Source organism: Balaenoptera musculus, chromosome 15, assembly GCF_009873245.2.
Source record: "Balaenoptera musculus isolate JJ_BM4_2016_0621 chromosome 15, mBalMus1.pri.v3, whole genome shotgun sequence".
In the NCBI taxonomy this organism is placed as follows: domain Eukaryota; kingdom Metazoa; phylum Chordata; class Mammalia; order Artiodactyla; family Balaenopteridae; genus Balaenoptera; species Balaenoptera musculus.
The window spans coordinates 23,818,068-23,845,670 of NC_045799.1; the positions used below are offsets into that span (position 1 = coordinate 23,818,068).

Consider the following 27,603-nt stretch of genomic DNA (forward strand, 5'->3'; position numbering starts at 1 on the left):
GAGGGACTGATGATGGGGCTGTGGAGTGAACATCAGTCTGGTTTGAATCAAGTCCTATTAAGTAGGGGATGTCCACGTGGGGCTCCCAGAGGCACCTGGCTGTAATCAGTCAGTCCTGACTGCCTTCGATAAGTGGCTGTGATGAGGGTTGTTCCCACGCTCCAGCCAGACCCAAGAACCACACAGAGACCAGCGAATACTATCACAATCAATAGATTTACCAACCTGGGGCTGCGACTGACTCTTTGCAGAGGGGGTGTGCGGGGTGGGTGGGGTAAGAGGCTGGGAAAATGACCACAAGACCAAAGAAAAACAGGGACTTATTGGGGGGGAAGGGACGGACAACTATGTTGTCTTCCCTAGATCAATTTTCTTCTGGATGGCTCGAGCCGAGTGGTAGATGAGAGAGTCGATGAGTCCGGCCACTGGGGAGAGAGACGAGGGCTGGCACTGGCCCAGGTGGGCTCTTGGCTTGACCTCCGGGCCTTGTCACCTGACTGGCCAGGCCAGCATCCCCCCTTGGCCCTTGAAGTACCCCTCCTCCCTCGACCAAAACCTAGTGGGGGGAGTCAAGCTTTACACTCCCCACCATGCCCTGAACCCCAGACAGACACCCTCGAGCTTCTAACCTGTGAACATGCCCCCGATGATAGCGCACACGCCTGTCAGGAAGTGTGTGAAGGACCTGGAAGAGGGGTGGGGGAGGGTCAGCAGGCACCCCGCTCCCTGCCGGCCCAGGCCCCTCCCTTTCCCCGCCCTCACCTGTGCTTCTCCGTCAGCTTCACCATCATGGGCGAGAGCTCGTACAGCACGAAGACTCCAGGAAGCCCCTGATCGCCCATCAGCCCATTGGCGACCTTCTCATGTCTGGTCACAGAGAACTGATTTGTCCTCAGCACCTGGGACGGGAGGGGAGCCTGGGCCAGGGCCGGGTCTATGACCTGGCTCCCAACCCTGCCGCCCCACCCCTGCTCCTACCCCTGGTGTTGCAGTGCCTTGACTGTGTGGAGGAGAAAACAAGGCCCACGTTGGAAACAAACACTGCAAGGCCTAGGGACCACCTAGATGCCCTCTCCCAGCCTGACCATCCCAGCTTCCCCTCCAGTCACCAGCTCTTTACAGTTTCTCAATCCCAGCTACGTTTGGTGGACCCTCTCAATGGGGGTCCAGGGGTGACAAGCAACTCTCCAAGGCTGCACCACAAGCTCCTGGCGAGGCTGGGCCTGACTTCCTCCCTGCTCAGGCCCATGCAGTCTACCAGTCTGTGGAGATGCTGCTCCACAGGCCACAGCAGAGATGGGAGGAAGGGGCACGGGAGGGTTGACCTTGCTAGCTCCAGGCTCAGGGCAGACAATGGGGGACAGTGAGGCAGACAGAGAGTGGACACGGGAGGAGTGGATGGAGGCACCTTGGGCAAGTAGGAAAAGCGCTTTGAAATCTGACAGCCTGGGGCCTGAGCTCTGGCTGTGAGGGCAAATCACCTACCCTCTCTGAGCCTCAGCTTGTCACCCATCATATGGGGATAAGAGCAGGACTTTGCTTCCCAGCTTGAAGGAACTCAAGTGCTTGGCACCAAGAGGGTGCCCGGATGTCTGAGCTCCCTCAGACTCACCTCCCCATCTACCTTCATGTACACCGTGGGCACCACCTTCACAAAGTACTGGAACATCATGGAGGCTGCAGAGAGAAGAGGGCACTGGGCGTGGGTGCAGGCAGGGCTTGGGTGGCTGGGGGCTACCTCCCAGGCTGGTACCTTGGGGTGCAGTGACGTTGGTGTGGTCCAGGGGGTTCACAATGCCCGGGTAGTCCTCCCCGAATGACAGGTGCTGGATGTAGTGTGTCATGTTGATCTGCAAGCAACACCAGCTCCTGGGTCTCGGAGGACTCGAGGCCCCGACAGGCCCCTCCCTCTCAAAGGCTCTTCAGACAGGAGCAGACAGGGGCACCTGGGTCTGGGGAGTGGGTGTGTGGAGATGGGCCAAGGGCTGGGCCCTGCCTAGGAGAACCTGCTTGAGACAGGACCCCCGACCCCCACCTAGGAACTCCTTCCTCAGGGTCTGGGGGCTCTTGGGGCTCCAGAGTTTGAGGTTCTGGGACTGCACCCACCCATTAGCCAAGCACAGACTGGACATGGGCCCTGGGTGGCAGGTGCTGGCTTTGCCTGGAGGCGCCCCAGATCTCCCAGCTCCGGCTCCTGTCCTGCTCCTGTCTAGATCAAACTTAGCCACTAGAGGGATCTTTTAAAAAAGTGCAAATCTGATTACATCATAATCCTGCTTAAAGTAAGCCAACAGCTTCCCAACTGCTTGGGAGAAAGTCCAGACCCCCTGGCTGGCCTGCCAACCCTCCAGCCTCATCCTCATCCAACCACATGGCCCTTAGAAGTGCCCCAACCCTCCTGACCTCACCCCAAGGCTCCCTCTTCCTGGATGCTCTTGTCCAAGCCCATCCCTTGTCTCCAGCCCACGCAGATCTCAGTTCAAAAGTCACCACCAGTACCCTCAGACCGCACCCCCTGTCAGAACATGGTTTATTTTTCTATATCTGCTCCCCACCCCAGGATGTCTCTACAGAGAATGAAGGCAGCAGCATGCTTCCACCTCCACCCGCCCTCCATGGTTGCTACCTGGTACGTACATTGTCGAGGCCGAAGCTCTGCAGGTCATGGACTAGGAGAGAAGGGAGAAGATGTCAGCAGGTGGAGCAGGCTCCCCACACCCTCGCTTGGGCCTCCTCACTCCTCCCTCTGGACTGTGCCCGCCTGGCTCGTCCTCCACCCCTCACTCACTCACCAGTCTGGCCCTGCTTGAGGGCAGCCAGAGGGCCCGCCGCAGGCCTGCGTGAGAGGCCGTGCCCTCCACAGGCCCCACTTCCTCCCTCACATACACAGGGAGCCCTTCACGGGCATCACTCCAGGCCTTTGCTCCCACCAAGGCCCTGCCTGCAGCTCAGGAAAGAAAACCCACTGACTCAGGTTTAACGAGAGCCGATGGCCAATCACTGAACCCCAGAGTGAGGTGGGACCTGAGAATGTGGTCCAAGCCCTTTCCCTGCCTCCTCTGCCCTCACCCTCAACCCACCAAAGGAAATCTCACAGGCAACCTGCCTGTTCTGTTCCAGAACAAGCTCTTCCTGCCCTCTAACCCTGATCCCTCCTGCTACAAGGAACCTCACCTAAAAGATACATCCCACTGCTTTTTATAGTCACCCGGCAGCCATCCCACCCATCCACACCTCCGCCCATCCTGGGAGGGCAGGCTGCCCCAGAAATGGGGGCTTGGCCTCCCTGGGAGGGCAGGGCCACTTACTCTCCACAGCATGTACTGCAGCATGGGGAAGGGAAGAAGAGAGAAGGGAGGAAGAGAAAAAAGATTCAGAGCTTCACAACAAGAACTACGAGAATTACGGACCAAGATATGTGGTAGAAGGGAAGACTGGATATTCCTGCCTCAGCAGCAGGGTCTGGACTCAGCTAACAAGCCTCCTCCTGGTCCCCTCCCCAAAGGAGCCCTTCCCTGGCCAGAGAAGAGAGCAAGGGGGCTTGGGGGCAGAAGTATGGTGGCCTAGGAAGAACAAAAGACCTAGAGCCCAGAGTCACTTTCCTAGCTGTGTGACCTTGGGCAAATCACTTGTCCTCTCTGAGCCTTGGTGTTCCCCTCTGCACAGGGCTGTCCTGAGGACCAGGCAGGATCTAAGATGGGAAAGTACTTGGTAAACTTTACAGTCTTCTCCTTTTCTCCCCCAATCAACATAATGTCAGAAACTAGCTCCCAGGCCTCAATTCAGCCTCTGGCCTCGGGCAACTGTAGTTCTGTGTTTCGAACATCCTTCTAGGATATGGAGTGCCTTTTGCCCTGGGCTCCCTGACTATGACAACAGCCCAGACAGAGAAGCAGAGACGCACCACCTCTTACTGAGTGCCCGCAGGCCCTGCGCCCACAGCTCCACGCTGATCGTCCTCCTAATCCCAGTAAGACCACCCTTCCCCGGCCCCCTCCAGATCCACCTGCCTGCTCCTCTCCAACACTCAGCCTCATCCCCGACTGCCTTAAAGACCAGCAGGGCCATCTCCATCAGGCCTGTTACTCCTGCTGTCCTTCGTCACCGGGCAGCTCAGGACTGCCAGGTCATCTCTCATCCCCTGGACTCTTGTCACCATGTAGCTCTGTACATCCCCTTAGTATAATCCTGACTCCCATCCCTCCCAGACCCTTCCACGTGCCCTGTTACTCATCAGCAAAACCTCGACATCTTCAACCTCCAAACCTTCCCTCCACCTTGTGCTCTGGTGGCAGCCCAGCTCTCCCTTGAGGGCACTATTTCCCTTGCAGACCCCAAGCAGTGACTATTTCTCTCCCACACCCGTCCTCCTCCTTGGCCTTAAGAGAGGTTCTCCTTGCTCCTTAATGCCATTTCCAGATCACTGTCCCTTGATCTTCCCTAAAAGTCTCCAGGTCCGCAGCTCCTGGCACACTATACCACCTCCCATCCCCATCTGTTTGCTGGAGATCCACACAGAACTGCCGGTCAGTCCTCCCATGCCGGTTCTCAAGAGTTTTAGCCACTGTCACGCTCTCCCATACGATGGTCCTGTCACAATTCCTGGTGATTTCCACATCACTCAGCTGCCAACCTACCCATACCTGTGTAGATCTGCCCTTCCTCCTGTTGCCAAGCTGGGGCTTTCTACAGCTCTAAGGCACTACATTCTGTCTTCCTTTTCCTTCTCAAGGACTTCACTCCAGTAAATGTCTCTGTCATCTCCGGAGCACCGCTTCCGCTCTCTTCAGCAGGTAACTTCCGACAGCATATTAACACACTGCTACATCACACATCTTACAGAACCCCCCTTGACTCCACATTTCCCTCCAGCCACAGCCCACTCTCTCCCTTCCCTTTAGAACAAACCCCACAAGAGCTGCCTCTGCTCACTGGCTCCAACTCCTCTCCCATTCCCTCCTGAACCGCTCAGTGGTGCTCCCTGGCACTCCACCCAAACCGCTCTGTTACGGTCACAATGACCACTGCCACGTTATACACCCAATGGTCGTTCTCCTTGATGTCCAGAAGCATCTGATACGGTTTTGGAAACACTTTCGTCCCTTAGCTTTCAGGATGCCTGGTTCACACTCTCATCTCCTCGGGGTTTCTTAGCAGTCTCCTCTGCTGCGCCCTCCTGATGCCCTGTCCTCTAATGCTGGGGCCCGGCACTTAGGCTCCTGAGGTCTCCTCTTCTCCATCTACCCTCACCTCCACCCAGAAGGTGATTCATTCAGTCCCATGGTTTTAATACACTGATGACTCTAACATTTGTATCTCTAGGCCAGACCTCTCCCCTAAACTCCAGACTTGAATGGCCAACTTCTTACTTGACATCTGAGGTGTCTAAAAGGACACCCACATCCCATTGGTCCGAACATGTTGAAAGCGGCTTTATGCCCCCGACTCCAACCACCTAAACCTGCTCCTCTGAGTCATCCCCCATCACTAAATGGTAACTTCATCCTTCTCGCTACTCAAGTAGAAAACTTCGGAGTCATCTTGACTCCTCTTTCCCTCACCTTTGCATCCATCAGCAACTCCACCTTCAAAATACCCGCAGTCACTTCTCACCACATCTACCACCACTCTGGCCCCACCCCCCTCACCTGGTGCCTGAACCGATCGCCCTAACAGCCTCCTGATCGGCCTCTCTGCCTCTGTCCTCCTCCGCCACCCCCCAACCCGGGGCCCCCACCGTCTTCTCCACAGAGCAGAGGGCTGCCTGCCTTTTCAAAGTTAAGTCAGATCACGCGCCACTTCTTCAGAGCCCCACGACAGCCTTCCATCTCACGCAAAGCAGCAGCCCGAGTCCCTGCGGTGCCCTCCTGGGCCCCACTACCTCCCGCACCTTACTGCTAATCAAGCAGCTTGGCTCACTGTGTCCGGCCACCCTCACTTCCTCCCTGTACCCTGAGTTCACCAAGCACATTCCTGCCTTAGGGATTTGCATTTGCTATTCTCTCTGCTTGAAACACCTCGCCCCAGTCATCCACATGGCCGGTCCCTTCACTTTCTTCAGGTCTTCACTCAAATGTCATCCATCAGAGTCTTCCCCTGACCACCCGATATGGAATGGTACTCACACACCATCTCACCCAACCTCTCGGACCCATCATCCTTAGCCTGCCTTTTTTGTGTTTGAGTTACTTAACAGCATCTGATATACCATATATTTTACATACTTGTTTATTGTCTGTTTCTTTACTAGAATGTTCTGAGGGCAGGGACTTTGTTTTTTTTTAATTAAAAAAAATTTTTTTTGGCTGCGTTGGGTCTTCGTTGCTGCGTGTGGGCTTTCTCTAGTTGTGGTGAGCGGGGGCTACTCTTCATTGCGGTGCACGGGCTTCTCATTGAGGTGGCTTCTCTTGTTGCGCAGCACAGGCTCTAGGCGCATGGGCTTCAGTAGTTGTAGCTCACGGGCTCTAGAGCGCAGGCTCAGTATTTGTGGCACGTGGGCTTAGTTGCTCTGCGGCATGTGGGATCTCCCTGGACCAGGGATCGAACCCGTGTCCCCTGCATTGGCAGGTGGATTCTTAACCACTGTGCCACCAGGGAAGTCCCAGGGACTTTGTTTTGATCACTGCTGTATCCTCAGCACCTAGACTAGCACATGGCACACAACAGGTGATTACTAAATATCTAGTGAATGTACGAATGAATAAATGAATGAGAATAAATCTCATTTATTCATCCTTGTGAACAACCCTGTAAGGTAGGCACTATTTCAGGCCCATTTTATAGAAGAAGAAATTGAGTAGAGCTCAATACGTCCTAAATACGACACAGCTTGGGAGAGGCAGAACCTGGGTTCCAGACCAGCTCTGCTTCCCCCAAAGCCTCACACACAGGTCATCTGATACTGGGGGCTACCATTTAAACAAGTACCTACCACAAGCCAGGCTCTGTGCTATCATCTTTAACCTGCCCAAACAGCATAGGAGATGAGTACTATCATCCCCACTTTAAAAAGGAGAAAACTAAAGCTCAAAAAGTTAAGGCAATTTCTCAAAGTTTCAGACAGCCTGTAAGGTCTAAAACTGAAATCTGAAGCCAGGCAGTCTGGCTCCTCAGCCTGTGCTCTTAACTGTTTACCAAACTGCTGCCCTGGGTTGAGGGTCTGCTCTGGGCCAAAGACAAAAGAGCAGCAGGCAGCCGAAGGGGCACTCAAACTTGCCAGGTGTCCAGAGGCTAAAGCTCCCAGCTGATGTCGGGTCACTTACCGTGCACGTGGGACTGCTGGAAGCTCTTCCCGGGGGCAAAGTGGAAGTTTCCCGCCACCTGTAGGGGAGACGCCCTCTCATTCTCCAGCCGTTTCCTCCTTTCCCTTTGTCCCCTCGATTCACAGTGGAGTGGGGCCAACCCACAGCCCAGCTGGCCCTGTCCCGCCTCGGCTCCTCCTGTACCTTGTTGACTTCCAAGAAGCCGTACACCTGGCAGCCTTCATTCTTCTGCTCCTGCATCTTCTGGCTGAAGCCCTCTCGCCGGCACTGCTCAATAGTGTCTGGGTTCTTGAAGGCCCAGCCTCGACGGCGATATGCCTCCCGCACATCCTCACAGGAGTTACAGCACCTGTAGGAGAGGAGGTGCAGGGGGAGAATGTCAAAGAGGCACAGAAACACTGCCGGCACCTTGGGAAATAAAGCAGTTCTGCCCACTAATGAAGCCTCTGCCAGCCTCATCCCTGACCATCCAGTGTTCTCAAAGTATGTCTCCTCAGCGGCAGCAGGACTGTTAAAAATACATATTCCCATTTTCTTTGGGGTGATGAAAAGTTTTAGACCAGATTGTGCTGATGGCTGCACAATGCTATGAATGTAGTTAATACCACTGGTTTGCACATATGAATATGGTTCAAATGGTAAATTTTATGTCATATATATTTTACCTAAAATTTAAAAAAAATATATATATATTCCCAGGCCCTGCCCTAGACCTGGTGAATCAGCCTCTAACGGGTCAGGGCCTGAGAAACAAACCAGCAGTTACCATATATGGAAGGCTTAATTAATAACCTGGGCTGGGCCCTCCATCTCACTGCTTTACATACATATTCCTTATGTGACTCTTATGAGAAAGGTGCCATTATGGTCCCCCTTCACAAGAGAGGGTTATGTAGCTTGGCCCAAGGACCCATGGGTAGAACCCAGGCAGCTGGACTCCAGACACTACCTCTGAACCAGAGCAAGGACCACTTCAACCTCGTCCCCAGCTCTGCAGCCCCCAGGTAGGGCCTGGCCACAGAGCCTCAGTCACCTGCACCAGGATCAGGGACCAAGGTGTGCAGCCTGTCCCGTCCCGTCTATATTCTTGGTCTAACCCACAGAGTCCAACAAAGGCTGAGGATGACTGACAAAAAGTACCTGATGGGAGCCCTGCTCCCCAGCCCCCCACCCCGACCCCCTGACCCTGGCTCACTTGATGTCTTCCGTCTCGGCACCATAGCAGCTCTCACAGCGATTAGGGTCCAGGGAATCAGGGTCAAACACCTTCATCTCAACTTTCCCGAGCTCTAAGGGGAGGGCAGAGACAGGGGCATCAGCTGGGGGCAGGCACAGTGAAATCTATACCCCTAACCCTTGCATGGGCCCTTTGGGTTAATAAACATTATAACAGCTAATATTTACATCATGTATGCTATGTGTCAGGCACTAAGCATTTCTACACATATATTATTTCTTTTAATAATGGTAATAGTAATACAACAATAACAGTGAATACTAAATATTAGCTGAGTACAGGTCGCTGTACTTTACATATATTGTCTCTTTTCAACCCCACAATGACTGTGAAGGTGGAGGTTATTATCCCCATAGTACTTGAGAAGGTGCTGAGGCTCAGAGATGAAAAGTGATTTCGCCCAGTGCAACACAGTAAGTGGCAGATTTCAGCTCTAAATCCAAAGTGTAAGCCCTTAACCATGGTGCTTGTCCTCAGACTGCTCTCTCTGCACCTGGCTCCCTGCCTTTAACTACCTCAACATAACTGGCGATTTCAATATTCAATACCCTGACCTCCTGTCCTCCAATAATCTTTCTATTTTTGTCATCCAACCTCAGCCACCCATTTCCATACTCAGTTATTACCAGTTACCACAAACCTTCCAAAATTCAATTTCAAGTATCCTAATCTTCAATCTTATCCTCATTTTCCCACATCACTCTCTCTGGTACCTAGAATCCACCAATTCTTTGACACCACTGACACTATCACCCCTTCACATCCTCACTTCCCTCCGTGTTTAAATTCTATGGTCCGAATGAGGAATGAACAGTCTCTTCAATAAATGGTGCCGGGAAAACAGGATATTCACATGCAAAAGACTGAAATTATACCCCTATTTTACACCACTCACAAAAATTAACTCAAAATGGATTAAAGAATTAAATGTAAGACTTGATACCATAAAACTCCTAGAAGAAAACATAGGGAAAGAACTCCTTGATATTGGTCTTGGCAATGTTTTTTTGGGTATGACACCAAAAGCACAGGCAACAAAAGTAAAAATAAGTGCAACTACATCAAAATAAATAGCTTCTGCACAGCAAAGAAACAATTAACAAAATGAAAAGACAACGTATGGAATGGGAGTAATATTTGCAAATGATATATCTGATAAGGGGTTAATATCTAAAACATGTAAGGAACTCATATAACTCAACAGCAAAAAAATCAATTTATTCAATTAAAAATGGGCAAAGGACTTGAATAGACATTTTTCAAAAGAAGACATACAGGTGGTCAACAGGAACATGAAAAGGTGCTTAACAACACTAATCATCAGAGAAATGCAAATGAAAACCACAAGATATCACCTCACACCTGTTAGAATATCTATTATTAGAAAAAACAAAAACAAAAATGAAGTATTGATGAGTAAGTGGAGAAAAGGGAACCCTTGTGCACTGTTGGTGGGAGTGTAAATTGGTACAGCCATTATGGAAAACAATATGGAGGTTCCTCAAAAAATTAAAAATAGAACTACCATTTGTTCCAGCACTCCCATTTCTGGGTATATATACAAAAAAAAAAAAAAAAAAATCAGTATCTTGAAGAGATATCTGTAGTCCCATGTTTATTACAGCATTATTCACAACAACCAAGACATGAAAACAATCTAAGTGTCCCTCAGCAGATGAATGGATAAGGAAAATGTGGTTTGTTTGTGTGTGTGTGTGTGTGTATGTGTATATGGTGTGTATATATATATGGTGTGTATATATATAATGATTATATGTATCACATATATTAGAATATTTTATATATATCATATACATATATTGGAATATTATTCAGCCATTAAAAAGAAGGAAATCCTACCGTTTCCAACAACATGGATAAACCTTGTGGCCATTATATTAAGGGAAATAAGTTAGATAGAGAAAGACAAATACTGTATGATCTCATTTATATGTAGAATCTAAAAAAAACAAATTCATAGAAACAGAGAGTAGACAGGTGGCTGTCAGGGGCTGGGGGGTAGGGGAAATGGGGAAATGTTGGTCAAAGGGTACAGACTTTCACTTATAAGATGAATAAGTTCTAGGGATCTAATGTACAGCATGGTGACTACAGTTAACAATATTGTACTGTACACTTGAAAGTTGCTGAGAGTACATCTTAAACGTTCTCACCACATACACAAAAAAGGTAACTGTGAGGTAATGGATGTGTTAGCGAACCCTATTGTGGTAATCATCTTACAACAAATATGTATGTTAAATCATCATGTCGTATACCTTAAATTTACAAGACGGTATAATTCAATTATATCTCTACAAGGCTGGAAAATAAATTCTCTGGTCCACTGCTGCAATTATTCTCTTGCACATAATCACGAGTCATTTATTCGTCTCTCCCTTTGTCATACAAGTCTAGCAAAACTCAAATCCTAGTTGAGTTCAACTCCCTGTGCCTACTTCTTGCCTGTGCCTGCCTTAAGACTGCCTGGCAATCCTACTTCCTTTCAATAATCAGTTCACTAACCCATTCCCCATGATGACTAATTTATACCTTTTCCCTTTTCCTTGGGCTTCCAAAATCCCTTCCCCTTTCTCCACTCTTAGCTAATGACCTTGCTTTCAATTTCCACCAAAAAAAGAGAAGCAACAGAACCTCACTTAATCTCAACACCAAACCTACTAACCCGCATGCACTCTCTTCCAGCCTCCACCCCATTTCTCCGCTCTGTCTCACAGCAAGACTCCTGGAAGGGTCATCTATACTTGATGTCTCCACTTCCTTTTCTGCTCTTTGGTTAGATTTTCATCCCCAACAGTATCAAAACTATTCCTTTCAGTCTCCAGTGACCTCCGTTATTGCCAACTGCAATGGTCAGAACAACCCAACCAAGTCACTCCTGAATTCCTGACCCATAGAAACTGAAAAAAAAATGTTTGTTGTGTTAAGTCACTAACTTTGGGGGTTACTTGTTACACAGTAGTGGATATATATTCCCCCACCTCTCCCACCTACACACACAAATCCTCTTCCTCCTTTCTGGTCATCAAGTCATTCATTTCCTCAGACCAAAGCCTTGGAATCAACCTTGACCCCACATCCAATCCTACAGCCAATTCTATTGGTTTTACTGGTGTTCAACATATATTTGTTGAACAAATAAATGATAAAGCTCACCAACAGAGCAATCCCTAAGGTGTGAAAAATCATAGCTTTCAGGAAGGTTTTGTTATGGAGGGAAACTGACTTAATGGAGGCATTGGGAGGACACCTAGAGAGAAGAAAGGAAGCTAAAAGTGAACAGATGCTCTGTACTAGGCATTGTACACATATTACTTCATTTGATCCTACAATTCCACGTGGTGGGTACAACTGTTTATCACCACTTAATAGCTGAGGTCACAGACGGCAAGAGACGAAGCTACATCCGAACGCAGGCAATCTAACTCAAGAACAAGCTCAACCTTAAGCCATCCTTCATTCCAAGAGGGAAGAGCATTCAGGGCTGAAGTCAGTCTATGGGACAGGGAAGCAACACCCAGAGAAGCGTGGGTCCACCTAGAGGAGTTCTGCCAAGGCAACAGCACATAGGACCCATCCCCAAACTTCTGTTACTCAGACCACAACAGGCAGGGACTGGGGACCTCTGAGAATGACAGCCCTGAAGAGTACTCTTCTCAATATTTAGAGGCTAGAAAACTGGATTTCAGCCCACTCTGATTCTTAATAGCTGGGGGACCCTAGGCAAGCCACTTGACTTCTCTGGGTCCTAGATGTTTCATTTGTCACTGGGCCGGTCACAGCCCACTTGCCAGAAGGTAGTGCTTGGGCTTGTCCAGCTCTGGGATTTGAGATCTGTCTCTTCCCCCCAGTTACCATGACGCTCCGCCTCTGAGCTCACGGGAAAGCCATCCTTATCTAGCCGTTTTTTGAACAGGTTGTGCTCCACATCCAGCTGCTGCTCCCCAGCCACATCCATGGCATCGATGCTCAGATCTGGAAGCAGGAAATCAGGGTAAGGTACTGGGAACCTAAGGGCAAGGGAACCTGGGTTTTGGAGGGTAATGGGATGCTGGGCTTGCCTTGGGGCAGCAGTGGATTAGGGGAAGGAGGTTGTCCTGGAGTCCTGTCCAGAACCTAAGGCTGGAGGTGTGAACCTGGAAGCCGACCTGAGAACCCTGGGACCTGCAACTCCCACCCATGGTGAGGTACTCACAGGCACACGGCATGTGTGGAAAAAGCACATTGATGTTGATCTTCAGTTTATCTCCCCGTGACTTGTCCACGTAGAGTTCAGGATGCACCTGGGGCAGGACGACCTCAGTAAGATTTGGCCCCAAGCCTCTTTTTGCCCATTCCCATCCCTAAAGCGCCTACCTCTAGAACGCCAAGACCCGCCCACGTACTAGGCCCCGTCCCTTACCTCAGTGGTGAGGTAATACTGCAGCTCGGACAGGAACAGTAGCAGCATGAGAAGGCCACTGACAATGGTCACTGCAGGGCAGGGAGCGAGGGTCAGGATGGCCTCTGTTCCTCTCCCTCAGCCCCTGGCAGGCCGGGCAGGTTCCAGGCGCCCCAGCCAACCTCTAGGACACCCCACTCCCCGCCACCCCGACCCCGCCACGGCCTACCCGTGGCGCCCCCGCAGGTCTTGACCCGGAAGTCCTCCAGAGTCTTGGGGTAGGCATCGAACTGCTTCAGCTTCCCCAGCGCCTCCATGGGGACCAGCCGGAAAGAAGACGCCAGCCTGCCCGCCCCTGCAGCCTCCCGCTTCCGGCCAAGAGCTTGAGCCACGCCCCCTCCTGCACGCAGGCGCAGCAATGCGTACGTTTGGCCCCACCCTTCGCCCGCGTTCTCATTCAGGCCGCCCCGCCCACCCGTGCTGTTCGCACTTTTGTCCAGCGGTTAAGGAGGGCTCCAGCGGTAAGGGAGCGGGGGAAGGCGGGGTGGGGGGTGGGGTAGCTCTTCTGCGGAACAGGGTACCTGGAGGAGGACTCCGCCAGGTAGACACAGTAATAGCAGCATTCGCTTGCCTTGCGCCAGGAACTGCGCCTCGAGTTTCACATCAGACTCTTGGAACAACTTGGAAGCTCCTAGAACAGTGGTTTTCAGTCACCCCAAGCGGCAGCCCCATTATCACCTGGAATTGGTTAGAAATGCAAGTTATCGTGCCCCGACACAAACCTGATGAATCAGAAACTCTAGGAATGGCTCCCAGGTGATTCCCTGCAGTTACAGCTTGAGAATCACCTCTGTAAAGTAGGTGTGACTTTTATATCCATTTTCTAAAGGAGAAATTGTGGCCTGGAGAAGCTAAGTAACTTGCCCTAGATCACAGGAATTAATGGCAGGGCCTGATTCCAACACATTTCTTCTGGACCTCAAAGTACTCTGGGAGCCAGGGCCTCTGGGGTTGATTTTACCGAAACAGCCTGAGCACGGCTAGTGGAGGTGCGCGGCTCAAATCATTTCAGTGGCATTAGACCAGAACTTTGATAAGAGGTGGTACAGGGGACTGTGGACAGAGTCCACAGAAGAAAATGACTGACACTTTGGGTCAGGGAAGGCTTCCAGGAAAAGGAGACGGGACACAAGCTGGGTGCATTCTGGCAATCCGACTCAGGAGAAGCTGAGTCCCTGCTTCTGCCCGCAGGCTGTAGTTTGCTAGGAAGGGGAGAAGGAAAGGACTAATACATGTTAACTGAAAACTGACAACATACCAACTGCTGTCATCCATTCTACATGAGAACAACCCTGGGAAGTCGGTGCTATTTCAAATCCCATTTTATAGATGAGGAAGCCAAGAGCTGGATTGACTTTGCCCAAGGTTGCAGGGGTAGTTAATGGGGCAAAGGTGGGGTTCAAGGCCTGGTTTTTCTGACTCCAGAGCCTGGGTCTTTTCCACGCATTAGCTACCACCACCAAGTGCAGGAGAAGTCTATTCTCAGTTGGATGCCCAGGGACAATGTTGACAGAAATTGTCCTCTCCTCTCTGCCATATGTCTATGTCAATTCTGTGCCTATTCATGTTTAACTTCCAAGCCCTCCTTCCTCAGTGGGGCGCCATGCTAAGTGACTCACTCCTTCAGCACATATTTATCAAGCTCTTCCTATTTCCCAGGTCTCCCCTGTGTTATGGTATACGATGGTGAATGAAACAGATATGGTTTATACCTACTCTCGAGGAGCTTTCAGTAGGGGTAGGGAGAGGTAAACAAAACAAAACAAACAAAAAAATATATATACCACTGAACTGTACACTTAAAAATGGTTAAAATGGCAAATTTTATGTGTATTTTACCACAATAAAAATATTTTGAAAAAAATAATAAAGTAATTAATTAATAAACTACCTAAATAAAGAAGAATGTGCCTTGTACTGTGAAGGAAAAAGCAGAGAAATGTAATAGGGGCAACAAGGGTGGGAGACTTTCTGCTTTAGGAATTCTAGAATTAGGTAGTCCTTCGCTTTATGGAGTTCTTTTAGTTGGCCATGACACAGAAGTCACAGGAGACCAAGGTACTGACCAGTTGGAAACTTTGCTCCTCACAATGTCAGGCTTCCCCCTAACGCTTCAGCTCTCTCCCTCAAGGTGGGATCCTTTGGCCTTGGGAGCAGCTGGGGGCTGCACAGGAGTGCCTCACTCTGCACACAGGGCTGCAGGAAGAGGGGGGTCACTGGTCACCTGTAGCTGTAGCCTCAAGCCTGACCAGAGAAGGGGAAGGTTTCTGGCCCTTTCGTTATTTCATTCTGCCAGTCACAGCTTTCATTCACCTTGTTTGGGACACTGATAAATGAACTTTTCCTGAATCATTAAAGAAATAGGTATATTTGTAGGTGTTACATATTCTCCTTCTCTTGGGAGAGATAGAGATCTCAGTGTATCTGGGTTGAAAACAATAGTTGCAGTGTAGAAACCCCACTGCTTCCCCTGAGAAGGAAGAATCATGACACAGCTGTGTTAGGGGATCTTAGGGCCTAATTAGGAACAGGGAACTATCTTCAATATCCTGTGATAAACCACAATGGAAAAGAATATGAAAAAGAATATATATATATGTATCACTTTGCTGTATAGCAGTAATTAACACAACATTGTAATTTAACTATATTCAATTAAAAAATAAAAAAATATGAAAATACAAGCCACAGACTGGGGAAAAATTTGCAAATCATATATGATAACAGACATATCCAGAATATATAAAGAACTCTTAAAAATAATAAGACGATGAACAACTCAATTTAAAAATGGGCAAAAGATTTGAATAGATATATCACTAAAGAAGATATATGAATGGCTAGCTAATAAGCACATGAAAGGATGCTTAGAATCATCAGTTATTAGGGAAATGCAAATTAAAACCACAGTGAGATGCCACTTTATACTCACTAGAATGGCTATAATCAAAAAGACAGACAAAAATAAATGTTAGTGAGAATGTGGAAAAATTGCAACCTTCATGCATTGCTGGTGACTGTAAAATGGTGCTGCCACTTTGGAAAATACTTTGAAATATTTTTTTTTAAAGTTAAATATAAATGTACAGGACTTCCCTGGTGGCACAGTGGTTAAGAATCCACCTGCCAATGCAGGGGACACGGGTTAGAGCCCTGGTCCGGGAAGATCCCACGTGCCATGGAGCGACTAAGCCCGTGCACCACAACTACTGAGCCTGTGCTCTAGAGCTTGCGAGCCACAACAACTGAGCCCGTGTGCCACAACTACTGAAGCCTGTGTGCCTAGAGCCTGTGTTCTGCAACAAGAGAAGCCATCACAATGAGAAGCCCGCACACCGCAACAAAGAGTAACCCCCGCTCACCGCAACTAGAGAAAGCTTGGGCACAGCAACGAAGACCCAATGCAGCCAAACATAAATAAATTAAAATAAAATAAATGTACATATAAACCAGCAATTCCCAGCTGTCTATCCAAGAGAAATGAAAAAGCATGTTCCCACAAAGACTTGTAAACAAATGTTCATAGCAGCATTATTCATAATAGCCAAAAAGTGGAAATAATCCAAATGTCCATCAACTGGTGAGCGAATAAACAAAACGTGGTCTATCCACACAATAGAATACTAGTCAGTAACAAAAAAGGAGTTAATGACCGGTGCGTGCTACAATGTAAAACTCCAAAATATTATGCTGAGGAAGAGAAGTCAGATATGAGAAACTACATACTGTATCATTCCATTTATATGAAATGACTAAACAAGGCAAATCTATAGTGAAAGTGGGTTAGTGGTTGCCTGGAATGAGGAGTGGAATTGACTGCAAATGTGAATGGGAATCTCTGATGGAAATGTTCTAAAACTGGATTGTGGTGATACACAACTGTATATATTTATTGGCAATTATTGAATCATTCATTTATAATGTGTGAATCTTATGGTATGTAGATTGTACCTCAAGAAAGTTGCCAAAAAATCAAAAGCAAAGCTAATATTTCGAGGTGTTTTTAAAAGACTGTATCTTGCCATGGGCTGGAGAAGAGAGGAATGGGGAACGATTCCTTAATGGGTGTGGGGTTTCCTTTTGGGCTGATGAGTATGCTCTGGAATTAGATAGTAGTGATGGTTGCATTACACTGTGAATGTCCTAAATGTCACTGAATTATTGTACACTTTAAAATGGTTAAAATGGTAAATTTTTGAGTGTTTTACAACAATAAAAAAATATTACATTTGTTGATATAAATGAAACACCAATAGAGCTTACTAGGCTTCTTTTTCTAGATGATGTTTTTTAAAGTTTTTATTTTGAAATAGGAATAGGCACATAAGAAATTGCAAAAATAGTAAAGGGAGGTCCCATGTACCCATCACCAAGTTTCATCTTACCCTATAGTACTTACAGTACATTATCCAAACCAGGAAATTGATATTGAGACAATACAATTAGTCTACAGATATTATTCAGATTGTTTTTTCTTTTTTCTTTTTTTTTTTTGGCTACGGTGGTTCTTCGTTGCTGTGTGCAGGCTTTCTCTAGTTGCAGCGAGTGGGGGCTACTCTTTGTTGCAGTGTGCTGGCTTCTCATTACGGTGGCTTGTCTTGTTGCAGAGCACGGGCTCTAGGCGCCTGGGCTTCAGCAGTTGCAGCACGTGGGCCCTAGAGCACGTGGACTTCAGTAGTTGCGGTGCGCGGGCTCAGTAGTTGTGGCACATGGGCTCAGTAGGTGCTGCGCTCAGGCTCTAGGGCGCCCGGACTTCAGTAGTTGTGGCGCATGGGCTTAGTTGCTCTGCGGCATGTGGGATCTTCCCAGACCAGGGATCGAACCCGTGTCCCCTGCATTGGCAGGCAGATTCTTAACCACTGCGCCACCAAGGAAGTCCCTTACTCAGATTTTTTGGTGAATTTTTTTTAATCTATAAAATACCCAGTGCAGATTTTCACTAGTTATGATAACTGTTTTACTGTTCTCCTCCTATGGAAGAAAACATTTTGATTTAAAAATAAAATTACATGATTTCTGACCCTCCTTGTCTTCTGAAACCTTAAAAACAACTCAAAGTTTTTCATTTTGTTTTTTAACATCTTCCACAGGCCATGATTGAATTAAGGGAGTGACACTGGAGATGAAGAAGGTGGTTTGGAGATAGAAACAAATAGATTAAAAATGATTTGGAGAGCTTCCCTGGTGCCGCAGTGGTTAAGAATCTGCCTCTGAATGCAGGGGACACAGGTTTGAGCCCTGGTCTGGGAAGATCCCACATGCCGCGGAGCAACTAAGCCCGTGCGCCACAACTACTGAGCCTGCACTCTAGAGCCCATGAGCCACAACTACTGAAGCCTGCATGCCTAGAGCCTGTGCTCCACAACAAGAGAAGCCACCGCAATGAGAAGCCCGTGCACCGCAGCAAAGAGAAGCCTCCACTCACCACAACTAGAGAAAGCCCGCACGCAGCAACGAAGACCCAATGCAGCCAAAAATAAATACATAAATAAAATAAATTTAAAAAATGATTTGGAAATCATAGGAGAGGGAGGAGTCAAGGATAGCGCATGGGTTTCTGGCTTCCGCAACAGGCTGAATGGAGGAACATCTGTTGAGATAGAGAAGTCTTGGGACGGGGTTGGTTTAAAGGGAGCATCATGAGTTCTGTCTCAGGCTTGCTCAGGGTGACGGGTCTCTGAGACATCTAAGTTGAGGTGCGACAGGCTGCTGGGTATGGGGTCTAGAGAAGAGAAGAGAGGCCTGAGCCGAAGATACACTATTGGAGAGGGGGCTTCACACATAAATAGTATCTACGGTTCCCTCTCCGCTCTGTTCCTGTTTCCTGTAAATATTTATTACATGATTCTCGGTCTTAGGGATTCAGAGGTAAAGAAGACAGTCAAGGTCAGTCTCTATCCGCGTGGATCTTGCACTCAGTGCAGGCAGCTTGTGTGTAACAGACAGGCTAGGGTGGTGGCTTTGTGCCTAAAGGAGGGAGGTCACAATGTGTACTTTGTGATGAGAGCCAGTGGCACTGAGGACCCCACTGAGAGCTCAGCCTTCCTCCTGCAGGGAGGATAGGGCACACACCATATGTTATCTCTCTGCCCTCCCACCTTCCATCCTAGGCCCAGCCAGAGTCCCCTTTGGAGGTGAGCAAATGGATAGGGAAGTGGGAGATGAGGGGTTGGGAGGAGGTGTGGTGTGGAGGGCTGGGGAGCCGTGGAAGCCAACAAGACAGAGGGCTGGGGGGCTATCTGTGGCCTCAGTTCCTCACCCCTCCCAGTCCCAGGTAGAGGAGCCAGTCAGCTGCCTGCCACTGGAGCCTTTGCCGGGGCCAGACATGAAGCGCTGCTGGCAGATTTTTGTCCTGTGCATCTTCCTGATGCTCATCTTGTGGCTGATGGCCCCCTGCCTGGATCTGAAGGCGGAATCGGCACCCCAGGAAAAACGGATGAAGGTGGTACCACGGCGTTGCAGCTGCTCTCCGTTCAAATTCAGGAAATGTGGCTGCCCATCCGGGACCCTCAACAACTCTGTCTGCCACCACACGGCCGGAGGGAACTGGTTTGATGTAGGTTACGAGGAGACGATGGGGTACCTCATGGGAGCAGCAGAGCCCACCAGCCCTGACGCTGTGCTCTCGTGGTCGGTCAGTGGTCAACACTGGGCCAGCCCATCCCGTCCTTCCCAGGCCCAGCCCACCTCCCACTTCCTGGCCCAAACTCCTGCCCTCGGCCCTGGCTTCGTGTGCCTCCTATCTTCACAGCCTCAACCCCTGACCTCCGGATGGAGGTCTCACCCACCCAGCTCTGCTTTCCTTCCCCCGGGAGCCAATACCTGGATCTCAACCCCCAATCTCCTCCCTCTTGCTGTTTTTAGGGCATGAACTCAGCAAGCGAACTGGGCAGAGTGTGGGAGAAGCTGTTCAAGGGGATTCCCAGGCCCTCGGTGAGCCATTTAGATCTCTTCTGTGGAACTTGTGCATCGGTGGGGAACTCGAAGATCCTGTGGGCCGCCAGCCTCGGCAAGAGCGCCAATCACACCACGGTCTCCAGGTGGGCACTGAGGAGGGGGCAGGGGACTGGACGTCCAGGCCTGCCCCCAGAGTTTTGTCAGTTTCTGCTCTCCTTCCCAGGATGAACCAGATCTCTGTTCAGGGCTTCGAGATGCTGGGGAACCAAACCACGGGACACTCCATCTCCCGCAGGAATGATAGGGACCAGGGCTCCTGGAGCCAGTTGGTGCTGCTGCTCCTGAAGCTCTTTGTTCTGGCTTGGACTTCAGATGCTCTGAGTGAAGAGGTGATGGTCTGGGAACCCAGACATTCTTAGTATGGGGGGTAAGGAGAGGTCACTGCAGGGGATGACAGAGGGGGCTCCAGGGAGACCCTCTGCTGGCTTATTGGGAGCACCTGCAGGACCTTCGCAAGTCTCAGGGGCTGCTGAAACTCCCCCACCTCCTACTTCTTCCTTAGATTTCGGAAGATGGTCCAGTTCCCTAGTAGAATGGAAGATAGAAAAGACCAGGTAAGGGGACGAGAGGTAGGAAGACGTAGCTTCGGGCTGCTGTGGGAAGGGCCCCAGGTTGGCCCTCTCCCCCTTCTTCCCCAGGTCCTGGTGATCAGCCCCACCTTCCTCAGGTACACCCAGGGCAACAGGCTGGATAAAAGGGTCAGTATCCATCCCAGGGGCTCGTGGCTCTGTTCTGTGCCTTGCACACCTGTGACCCAGTTAAAGATTCTTGTCCTTTCCTCACTTAAAACTTTTCCCTGCTATGCCTTCAGCATAGAGTTTAAAAGCTCCTGTCTGGCTTCCAAGACCTGGCATGGTCTGACCCCTCCCCCCACCCCTCGTCTCTCCCAGGCTCACACCTTGGGCTTCTCAGCATTCCCCAAACACACCATCTGCTTCATGCCTTTTCAGATGCTGTTCCCTCTGCCTGGAATGCCCTCTTCTTGTCTCCCTAGGGAATCCTCTCTCTTCCTCCAATATGATGAGAATCAGCTAGTTGGTGCTGTCTTTTCTGGGCTCCGGGGTCCCTCTGTGTGTTCAGAGTCTGTCTCCCCTGGGGAAGGTGAGCTCCGTTCTCCTCCCAGCTCCGGGAGGCAGCCTGTCACCCTTGATGTTAAGTGAGTGTTTGCTGAAGGAATGGTCGGGGGGCATGGAAGCAGGGCAGGATCCAGCCTCCTGCCCCACAGCCCTCTCCTGTCTTACCCCATCTTCCAGGTATCCTTGTTTGGTTTTGGGACAGACTGGCTCAGGAGGTGGTCCCATTACTGGGATGAAGAATATTGGTTCAAGAGCAATATGCACAGTTTTAAAGAAGAGCAACAGGTCATCCATCCTTAAGCTGCAGTGTGAGGGGAAGGTTGTTATTTACAACTGAGATGGTCCCCAGCCTATTCAGCCCACTGGAGGCCCCAGGAGGCTGACAGGTAGCCAAGGGGACCTTGGAGTGTCAGAGAGGGATCGGGGCTTCAAACACACCCTGGATGAAGGTCACTCTGCTACTGAATAAAACCCTACACTGTGGCATTAAACGGCTACATCCTCTTCCAGATTCTCAACAGCGAACATTTCATTGTTACTCATGTATATGTTTACCTGACCAAAAAATAAAGTTAAATGAAAAAGAGGAAAAAGCAAACCCTAAAGTTGAAAACACATCAAATGGACCTAACTGTATATCAGATTGATAACATAACCACCAGGGAAAGAAGTAGTTCAAGTTCCTTTAGAATTCAATATACTGTATATTCTCTGTAGGATAGATTCTGTGGACGAAAAGAACCACAAAGAAATTTTAAACTTCACTCAGTAGATTTATTATAATATTATAATATTGTAATTTATTATAATATTATAAACTATATAATAAATATCAGAATAAAGTAAGTAATTATATTAATATTATTAGGAACCAAATACAAAATCAGACAGGTATAGTAAAAACCCTGTGACATTAAATTCAAACTGCAAATATCATTATGAACTCAATTTTTATGTTATTTTTATTGTGATAAATTATACATAAAATTTGCCATTTGAAGGTGTACATTTCAGTGGCATTAAGTATACTCACATTGTTGTGCAACCATCACCATCTTGAACTCACAATTTTCAAAACACATTTTCTGCTAGTCTAAACACCGTAACATCCCAGAGGCAATGATCAATTCTGGAATGCAGATTTCATTTTCTAAATATTTTTTCCCACTAAAAGATTCCAGGTCTAAAAAAGAAAAGTACAAGGAAAAACTGGACATCAAATTTGGGAGAATTTGAGCATCAGAAATAGCAACTGTCACGAATGAATCACAGTGAATATATAAAAATCCTTGGGTCCATAATGATACTTAAAGAGAAATAAAAACAATCGTTGGAGAAGACTATTACATCAAATGAGGGCAGGGGGAAAGCATTTATCTTGCCTTCTTGGTAGAAAGAGTAGTTCAAGGTAAGCAAAGAGCCTTAGTTAATGAGGGTTTTCAGTTGCTGGGTATCCAAAACAAATCCACTACATTTTTACTTTGGCTGCCCGACAAACACACATAACCTAACAAAATGTAAATATCCCTGGTACAGCTGAGAGCACATTTACCCGCCTCCCTAAGGGCACTGAGATGCCGGGTGTCTGGCTCAGAACCAGAGTCCAAGAATCCCCAAAGGTGTGGGCAGTGCAGCTACCTATCACCATCTTGTTCCAGATGCTGGGCCCATATGACATTATATAAACATTATTTAGAGGAACAAAGTTACCCTCTACAAAAATAGAGTTTAAAAAATTGGAAAGGGGTTAAAAAAGAATGGGGTGGTGGGACTTTTTTGGCTTTCTAGTGGTTAAGACTCTGCGCTTCCACTGCAGGGGGCGTGGGCTCGATCCCTGGTTGGGGAACTAAGACCCCTCATGCTGCGTGGAGTGGCCAAAAAAATAAATAAATAAATAAATAAAAGAATGGGGTGGGAAACTGCTGCCTTCTATTCTATTTAATTTTTAACCATGTGCATGCAATTGTTTCATTTTAAATAAATGAAAATCTAGGGAATTCCCTGGCGGTCTAGTGGCTTGGGACTCAGCGCTTTCACTGCGAGCCCTGGGTTCGATCCCTGGTCGGGGAACTAAGATCCCTGCAAGCCATGTGGCCTAAAAACAAAGCAAAACAAAAAAAAACTACCCCCCCCAAGTTTGGTTGGATAGAAATTTGCTTTTAAGCACATAACAAAGTTTTCTCGTAGGCTCTTTTCTCAAGAGGGGCCAAAAGGCTCTTCCTTTCGCCTGTCTGCCTCATGCTTAACAAGCCTGCATCAGGAATAGCTGGCATCCCTCTCAGAGATGCACCACACTAGCCTTGGCACGTAGTCTTGCCCTTTTCATTCCTGTCCCCATCATACCTTGGTTTCCAAGCCCTCCCTCGCCAGCTGGACCCTGGGCTGAATGCCAAGGTGAAGGCGATCTTACCTACAAAGCCTACATTCAGGAACTCACAATGTGACTTGTGTGGTGGGGTCCCTGATACAAATGGGCTGGCAGGAAGGACCCCATTGGGCATCAACCCCTTCTCCTCCAGGGAGGCCACAGGACACACCAAAAGGCACTTCTCCCCTCCCTCCCCTCATCCTCCAGCACAGCACCCTGTAGGGCTTAGCAGGTGGCTGGGGAGGTGAGAGGTGAAGTGTTATAAGGAGGTGTGGTGAGGAGGGTTGAGGAAGTGATGGAGGCCACCAGGGCAGTGGGATGCTGGTGGGGGCTGTGACCACAGCTTCCTATTTTTTTCCGGAGCCTGCTGTCCGAGTCAGCCTGCCACTTGCCCTGTGGGTTGTCCCACGAGACAGGAATGAAGCCTTAATGGTGGGTTTGAGGCTGGTGGGCTGCCTTGATGCTCACCTGTGGCCGATGCTTCTGTTCTTTGGTCAGAGCGGTCTCACCCGACCGGGCTAACTGGTACACCTCCAAGAGCCGCCACTGTTCCCGGGACCCACAGGTGCAGCCCTTGACGCCATGCACCCAGTGAAACCAATCGGCTCGACAAACGCTTTGAAAGGGCCCTCAAGCCCTCTCTTCCTCCACGATGTTCTGTGACACTTTCCCTGGCCTCATTACAAGTGGCCAGTGAGTCTCTTCCCAGCACCCAGGTCATGCTGTGAGTGTTTCTCTACGTCCGGGGTCTGTCTCCCCTGGACACGAGCTCCTCCTTTCAGTGCGTGTCGTGGAGATTTGTGACACATAGATTTGACGAGTATTTGCCAGATGAACGAAAAGCTGGATTAGGAGCAGGGGGCAGAAACGAGTCCATCTGATCTCATCCACAGGGTTTCTCTATTTGCGGTCAGGTGGACAAGCTGAAGAGATGACCCCTATGCAGGGAAGAGAGTTATAGCTAAAGGCTCCAGCATGACTTGCCGAGCATCACGCAACAGCAGAAGGCAAGAGAATTAGCCAGCTCGGATGTGAGCCTACTCTCGGCCAGCAACAAGCCTTAGACTCTTGGTAGGGTTGGAATATGCAGATACAGGAGAGGCAATGACAGGAAACCAAGACAGGAGGTGCAGGAGCAATGTATGGGTTATCAGGCACTGAAAAAAAGCCTTCCCTGATTCCCTCACCCAACAAGTAGTAGTAATTAAGGAAGAACTAAACTTGAATACTCATTCTTACCCCTTTCTGCCTCCACACAAGTGACCGTGAGCTGAGAACAGCGAGCACCCACTCTCAGATGGCCGCCTCACAGCCTTTGCTCACGGCTCTCCTCTGACCCCTGACCCATTCAACTTCTTGCCTCCAAGCCCTTCCACCTGTGCCAAGCTTCAGGCCCTATGAAGGCATTTAAAGAGCTGGGGGCATTAATGACAGAGGACTAAGAAGAAAGAGGTCATAATGTCCACTCCGTGACAGGCTACTGATGTGAGTCAGGTGAGAACAGCGGGGCCGGGAGCACAGTCCTTTCTTCTCTGGAGAAGCCTCACTCCTTGCCTTCGCCTCCGTCAGGGTCTAGGCAAACCCTGGTCTCAGGAGAGCAGGGGAGTAAACTGCAGGGCCCCAGAACCTCGAGACCCCTTGTTCTTGTCCTTCCTTCTCCCTTGCCTCCTTTCTTGGTGTGGTGAGCGGAGCGAAGCCTGTATGCCAGGACTGCGGAGAGGGATCTCATGGCTCGGGGCACACTGGTGGCCCCTGCTCCTTGCTCCTCCCTGCCTCTGCTCACCACTCCCCCGGTTCTTCAGGGCTCAGCGTTTTCATATTGCTCAGCTGGTCCCTTCCTCAGCCCCGGGAGCAAGTGTGAGTAGGTGATTCGTGGGACAGGAGGCAGGAGGTGAAGTACTGCGGGGGGAACAGCTAAAGGCATCATCTGTCCTAAGATCGAACAACTGAACCAACTCACTGCCCAAAGGACCTGTCCCACGGCCTGAGATGAGGCCTGCATGTGAAGTCTCGGGCCGGAGGATGCCTTGCTGCTTTTGTGGGTGGGGTCTCCCCACCTCCACAGGTACTTCTGGAAGTTCTGCTGCTGGCCCCAGAGCATCTACATAGCCTGCCTGCACCAGCAGGGTGTCTACCTGGTTTACCTAGCACTCCCGATGGGCCCTGCAGCTCCTGATGGAGTTAGAGACCACCCTGCTAGTCCCCGTGCGGGAAGCAGATGAGAAAAGGTAATTAGGTTGCAATGTGGTGATTGTCGCTCTAACATGCAAAGCATGGAGGCTTGTTGAGAGAACAGGGTGTCATACCCACCAGACCCAGCGCTCCCTGGGAACAAGAACGTTGCCCAGACTCTGACTCAGCTCTTGCCCCCTTCTGTTCTCAGGACTTTGGGGCCTGTAGCAGCCTCTGTCGAAGCAGGAAAGGAGAAGGCTGGAGGGAGGGGGAGGATTTGTGGATGGAGAAGACCTGCGTGCTCAGCTCTGACCTCCTTTCCCCCAGGTTCTGGAGATCAATCACACCACCCTCTACTGTATCCGTGAGAACTGGCTGGATGGTCAGAGACAGTGCCCATCTACTGGATTCACTGCTCTGGTTATGCCCTGTTGCATGTGACAAAGATAAGGAAAGGGAGCTCTGGCCTGATGCCTTGGGGCAAGGCTGGGTCCTGCCTGGAAGACCCATATTCTTTCCTTCATGCTTCTCCAATTCAGGTCTCTCTCTTTGGGTTTGGAGCTGATAAGAAGAGCAGTTGGCTCTGTTACTGGTGAGACCCTCCAAACAGATGATCCTACTATTGGTCAAAGAAAGTGTATTTTAGGAAGTTGGAGCAGAAAATCATCCACAAGCTAAGAATGTGAGAGCAAGATCATAGTCTACAGTTGAAGACTAACCCTGACCAAATATCTGGTGGGGAGGGGAGGCCCTAGCCTGAGGTCTAGAGTGGGGGTGAGGGGCTACTGAGGGTTGGATGGGGAGTGAGGAGCAGATATAGATTAGTTTATTACTGAATGAAGACCTTGCTTGGCTGCCTCTAAAATGCCTTTCATCTGCTGAAAGCTCTCTCCTGGCACCCAGAAGGTGTGTGGGGCTTAAGGCCTTGGCTTACAACCTACAGATAATGGAACTCAGAAGAAACTCCAAGGTAAACAACAGGGTCCCTCTGTCAGGCTCTAAGCTACAGAACCAGAGTTGGGGGACCAAAAAAGGTAAGGAACCCAGAGAAATCTCATTTGTCCCTGAGAACTCCTAGCATCGAAAAGGCCAGGTAAGGATTCTGAGCCACAGGGATGTGACTACAGGCAGAGACCAGCTGGCATCTTGGGGGCCCCAGATTTAGCTCTGGGGGGTTTTAAACTGTTTTTTACTAAGCATCTGTGTGGAGTCACATGCATGGGCTTTGGAACCAAGCTCCAGCAGTTGTGAACAGTCCCCTTCCCACTCCGTGTGGTGTGACGGGATATAATGGGGCCTGAGCCCGGGGTAAGTAGGTCTGGGGGACCGTGGTGCTGCTCCTAAACTCCCACATTCTTAGCCGGCCTTAGCTCCATCCCCATGCCTAGGTAAGAGGAATCACAGATTACAGTTGGAGGGCTGGAAGAAGGTCATGCCTGCTTCTTTATTTTTTAAATTTTTATTATCATTATTTTTTATTTATTTTTTGGCTGTGTTGGGTCTTCGTTGTTGCACGTGGGCTTTGTCTAGTTGTGGTGTGCGGGCTTCTCATTGCGGTGGCTTCTCTTGTTGTGGAGCACGGGCTCTAGGCACGCAGGCTTCAGTAGTTGTGGCTCGTGGGCTTCAGTAGTTGTGGCTCACGGGCTCTAGGGCACAGGCTCAGTAGTTGTGGCACACGGGCTTAGCTGCCCCGTGGCATGTGGGATCTTCCCGGACCAGGGATTGAATCCGTGTCCCCTGCATCGGCAGGCAGATTCTTATCCACTGCGCCACCAGGGAAGCCCTATATATATTTTTTTAAATTAATTAATTAATTTAGGCTGCCCCAGGTCTTAGTTGCGGCATGCGGGATTTTTTTTTTTTTAGTTGCGGCATGTGGGCTCATAGTTGCAGCATGTGGGCTCATAGTTGCAGCAGACTTCTTAGTTGCGGCATGCATGCGGGATCTAGTTCCCTGACCAGGGATCGAACCTGGGCCCCCAGCATTGGGACTGCAGAGTCTTACCCACTGCACCTCCAGGGAAGTCCCATGCCTGCTCCTTTAAAGAAAACTGTTCTCTCTTAGGCTT

At 49.4% G+C, this 27,603-nt stretch overlaps 2 protein-coding genes and 1 long non-coding RNA gene across 6 annotated transcripts; 1 reads left to right on the forward strand and 2 right to left on the reverse strand.

The window, feature by feature from the left end:
- Positions 1-197: 197 nt before the first annotated feature.
- ERGIC3 (ERGIC and golgi 3) lies at positions 198-13,281 on the reverse strand. 4 transcript variants are annotated; one of them, XM_036825350.1, is made up of 14 exons: positions 13,131-13,281; positions 12,923-12,993; positions 12,716-12,803; positions 12,376-12,495; positions 8,458-8,551; positions 7,446-7,611; positions 7,263-7,320; positions 3,309-3,323; positions 2,638-2,669; positions 1,754-1,850; positions 1,613-1,677; positions 763-899; positions 630-685; positions 215-425 (listed from the first exon to the last, which is right to left on the reverse strand). In XM_036825350.1, exons 1-14 carry the CDS (start codon positions 13,216-13,218, stop codon positions 346-348), a joined length of 1,167 nt encoding a protein of 388 aa, XP_036681245.1. In that variant the 5' UTR covers positions 13,219-13,281; the 3' UTR covers positions 215-345. The 4 variants fall into 4 exon arrangements, with proteins under 4 accessions (XP_036681246.1, XP_036681248.1, XP_036681245.1 ...); XM_036825351.1 differs by lacking the exon at positions 3,309-3,323 and having other exon boundaries at positions 198-425; XM_036825352.1 differs by lacking the exon at positions 12,923-12,993 and having other exon boundaries at positions 13,131-13,280.
- Positions 13,282-14,644: 1,363 nt separating this feature from the next.
- Positions 14,645-20,277, forward strand: C15H20orf173 (chromosome 15 C20orf173 homolog). Its single transcript, XM_036825231.1, has 4 exons — positions 14,645-14,709; positions 19,016-19,595; positions 19,826-20,001; positions 20,082-20,277. The coding sequence occupies exons 1-4, from the start codon at positions 14,645-14,647 to the stop codon at positions 20,275-20,277; spliced, it is 1,017 nt and encodes a 338-aa protein (XP_036681126.1).
- A 1,751-nt stretch (positions 20,278-22,028) lies between these two features.
- Positions 22,029-26,416, reverse strand: LOC118881321. The gene is made up of 3 exons (XR_005016501.1): positions 25,673-26,416; positions 23,831-24,300; positions 22,029-22,177 (listed from the first exon to the last, which is right to left on the reverse strand). It is a non-coding gene; the product is annotated as an uncharacterized LOC118881321 (long non-coding RNA).
- Positions 26,417-27,603: the final 1,187 nt, after the last annotated feature.

Bases quoted from the DNA above. Each gene is read 5' to 3' on its own strand.
- ERGIC3 (XM_036825350.1), bottom strand. From the start codon at position 13,218: ATGGAGGCGCTGGGGAAGCTGAAGCAGTTCGATGCCTACCCCAAGACT. The intron at 12,804-12,922 runs GTAAGGGACGGG...GTCCTGCCCCAG, and splicing joins AGTATTACCTCACCACTGAG to GTGCATCCTGAACTCTACGT. The intron at 426-629 runs GTTAGAAGCTCG...CTCTCTCCCCAG, and splicing joins CATCGGGGGCATGTTCACAG to TGGCCGGACTCATCGACTCT.
- C15H20orf173 (XM_036825231.1), top strand. From the start codon at position 14,645: ATGGTGAATGAAACAGATATGGTTTATACCTACTCTCGAGGAGCTTTC. The intron at 19,596-19,825 runs GTCAGTGGTCAA...TGCTGTTTTTAG, and splicing joins ACGCTGTGCTCTCGTGGTCG to GGCATGAACTCAGCAAGCGA. The intron at 20,002-20,081 runs GTGGGCACTGAG...TCTCCTTCCCAG, and splicing joins AATCACACCACGGTCTCCAG to GATGAACCAGATCTCTGTTC.